At 36.7% G+C, this 3,817-nt stretch overlaps 1 protein-coding gene across 1 annotated transcript; it reads right to left on the bottom strand.

Annotated features, from left to right (window-relative positions):
• Positions 1-578: 578 nt before the first annotated feature.
• Positions 579-3,387, bottom strand: nrarpb (NOTCH regulated ankyrin repeat protein b). The gene is made up of 2 exons (XM_067440024.1): positions 3,273-3,387; positions 579-3,191 (listed from the first exon to the last, which is right to left on the bottom strand). The coding sequence occupies exon 2, from the start codon at positions 2,916-2,918 to the stop codon at positions 2,583-2,585; it is 336 nt and encodes a 111-aa protein (XP_067296125.1). The 5' UTR covers positions 2,919-3,191; positions 3,273-3,387; the 3' UTR covers positions 579-2,582.
• Between the last annotated feature and the right edge of the window lie 430 nt (positions 3,388-3,817).

Consider the following 3,817-nt stretch of genomic DNA (forward strand, 5'->3'; position numbering starts at 1 on the left):
TTTGCTGGTCAGTTTGTGTGTAAATATGTTTTTTACCAATATTTTCCACTTCAGATTTAATTTCTAGTGGTACATTACTAATGCAATTACATATTTGTTTAGTTCTCACCAAAGCTCTCTCTATTTTGCAGTAGATCATTAAACTGTTATTGCCTTGCTGAAACCAGGTTCCTGAGGTGCCTTCATGCACAAAACGCTGCCTAGTCTCATAAGGCAGTGAGGCAACAAGTCAGGTTTTCAGACGCAGCCATAGTCATGAACTGTACTCTCTTGAAAGTATGGTGGCCCTTAGTGTCATTAATTTAAAAATAAATAAACAAACAAATAAATAAATAAATTATATATATATATATATATATATATATATATATATATATATATATATATATATATATATATATACTTGTTTTAACTAGTTAATATCTTTGCAGCCTAACTGGTTTTTACTGAGGAGCTATATGCTAATATATGCTAGCATCTGCTCAAGGCTATGCAGAACATGCTTCTCTTTAAATTAGGTAAGAATTATATCTATAAAGAAACGTGTTTAGACTAACTGCCTCCCTATATTTCACAGTTAATTTTTTACCGCACTTGTGTTTCTTGGAAATACTGAGCAACGCTATGGCAACTACCTGAGGAACAGGAAGAGGCTGAGGCTGAATCAAGAAACAATAATATTGACTGAGTCATGTGCAACAGTGCAAGTCTATGCATTACACCAGTAATTTTCTTAAAACCACAGAATTTAATATCTAAAATGCCTTTGTACACACCGTAAAAAATACAGCAAGTAATATATTTAAAATATGACCACTTACATCATTCGAAACATAAACAAACAGCTAAACAGATATAAAAACACAACGAAAATAACAATTCACAAAAGACAAATCATTATGAGAGGCCTTTTTCCAAACTTCTCTTTGATGAAAATAATATATCTCAAAAGTTGGTCCAAAAAAATCACAGTCATTTGACTTTTATCTCAATCAAAGAAGTTACTTTTACTTTCATGTCATAAATGTTATGGCATTATCAAGTAAAGACTTGTGCATTGTGCAACTTCTTGTTACACTGGTTTTACCATGTAGCATCCCCCTTAAAAAGAGGAGGATGGGACTTCAGACAGGAAGTGCTCCAAGATTTTTTTTTTCCTGGACACTTTACTTGTATGTTCTTCCATTATGTCACAAAACATTATAGTCTAGAATATGTTTGACATTACTTATGGAGGGACATTCAAGCAGAGTGTTACATAATTATGCATACAGTAATTCAATTCACTGGCATATAAATGCCTTTAATAAGAATGAGTGAAAACCACCCTGGAGCGTCCATACAATAAGAATTGTTTTTCCATTTAGAAAAATAGTATCTTTAAAAGTTGGCTTGACACCAACAACTAATAAAACAGCCATCAGTGCAATATTTAAAACATTCTCAAGTATAAGTGATGCATATTTTCATACTGGCTTTGAAGCTTTCCAGAAGTCACAACACATTTAAACCTTACCACACCTTGCCTGAGTTGACAAGGGGTATAAGACGATGTGCTTTAGGGCACAGTGCAGTCTATATATAGATACTGATCTAAGGATTTGCTCAACCTCTGAATTGCAAAACAGCAAAGTGTGGCTTGAAATGTGTGGATCAGCAAAAAAAAGAAGAAGAAGAAGACATGTCAGAAATCAGTTCACATGGGAACTCCATAACAAAGTACTGATAATGACACAACAGTGCCAAAATGCAATCATATTTGGTAGTGTCTGGTCTAGAAAATGTTTGCAAGAGGTGAAAGATCCTGAATGGTGAACAGAGATAGTAGCCAATGATACTTAACTTGATGACCAACACATGCAATGTCACCATATAATGCATTACAGTTGAGGTATCAGACAACAGTCCCTGTTTAGACAATATGCAGAGAGAATGTGAATATAATGTAATTGAATACAGGAATATATATGGCAGTCAGTCTAGTCAGTGTGCAAATTATTAATTGACTCGGGGGGGGGGGGTGTCTGTCAATAATTTCTGTTGGTCTAGCGTGTACAGCTAAATGTTTCATCAAATGTCTGAGGTGAAAATCTATAATAAAGGGTTAAATAATGACAGTAATTGTGTTTTGTAAATGCACTGTTTTTGTACAGGTATTGTTTGAAATGTAAAAAGAATATACTTTCAGAACCAACCTTGTCATTTGGGTGGGTTCAAGCCTTAATAAAGGATTCAGACCCCATAATTCGCACACTGAGTCTAGTCATCCTGTAGGATCACAACCAAGTGTCATCTTTCTAAATTTGATCTGGCTGTTCAGTTTATATATATATAAAAATCCATAAATAACACAGTGATCATTTTCATCATGCATCAAAAGTTGGCAAACCACATCCATGACATTGTACCAACCCAACATTATATTAAAAAAAATGCCTTTTGGATTTGAATGGTGTGCCTACCGATATTAAATCAATTTTCTAAACCCTTTACATCACAAACGAGCTGTCTTTTACTTTGGCACAAAGGGGTCAAATATATGATAGGCTTAAAGGTACAGCGTCAGATTTTCTTTGATTGCCTCAGAGCGCGCTTGATGAGTACTTCGCCCGTGTAATGAGGTAAAGAACGATGTCTTGATGTCCACCAAATGCTGCTATGTGCAGGGCACTCCATCCATCTCTGTTGGCCAGACGGATGTCTGCACCAAACTTCACCAGTAGCTTTACTAACTCCAAGTTGCCATCGATCACGGACTGATGCAGCGCCGTCTGTCCCTCGGGTCCGAAGGAGTTCACGTTAAATTCACAGTTTGTCATGTTTTGCAAGAGAGAGTGAAGCTCCTTAGTATTGCCCTTCCTGAGCGCTTCCTGAAACACTCTTTGACGCGCAGAGCAAGTCATGTCCGCCTGACTCATGGTTTCAACAGGTAGGCGACTGCAGCTCTTCGCTTCTGTTTCTGATAAAAGATAACGAGCCAGATCTTCCTCCAAGATAACTCAGCGAACGCTAACCAGGTGAGTAACTGCACTTTTCTAAATTCAAAGACCAAACTCCAAGGTATTCGAAAATCCTCCGGTTTGTTTTCCGCATTAAAGGCTCGATATTATTAGGAAGAAAATGTCATAGGGTCCTTAAAGCAGGAGCTGGGAATTTCAGTAGTCCATGCTGCATGTGGTACTCCTATACTCCTAATAAAAAATGTATTCAGTGTTATTTAATGTTGCAACATTTTGTTGGAAAACTGAAAGTCAGTAGAATAGGGGCTTTACCTGGTTCCCACGAGCGGGTGTTGAATGGCCTCCAGCTCCGCGCGCTGTGTTCTGACTGTGCGCTCCGTTACAGCTGACAGACTAGATTCCTCCTATCGCGGCTCATTTGAATAACAATAGCCCGTCATGAAGTTCGTCTTTCAGGGGCGGAGACTGTTAGCAGACTGCAGTGCAATGTTCCTTACCAATATACACAAAGGGAAAATACTGAGAAAAATCCTGCAAATAAATAAACAATAAAAATAATAAAATAATTATTTTCATGTGGCATTATGCTATAGCTTATAACTGCACAATATAAAATTAAAGTAGGCTACATGTAGACCTAGGCCTTTGGATGTGATATAAAATGAATGAATAAATAAATGAACAGTTCACTTTAATGTAATTTAGTAAACTTCACTTAAAGGGATAGTTCACCCAAAAATGAAAATTTGATGTTTATCTGCTTACCCACAGGGCATCCAATATGTAGCCTACCTACGCTATAGTGTGTTTGATTCTTCAGTAGAACACTAATAAAGATTTTTAACTCACACCGTTGC

This window comes from Pseudorasbora parva, chromosome 3 (assembly GCF_024679245.1).
Source record: "Pseudorasbora parva isolate DD20220531a chromosome 3, ASM2467924v1, whole genome shotgun sequence".
NCBI lineage: Eukaryota > Metazoa > Chordata > Actinopteri > Cypriniformes > Gobionidae > Pseudorasbora > Pseudorasbora parva.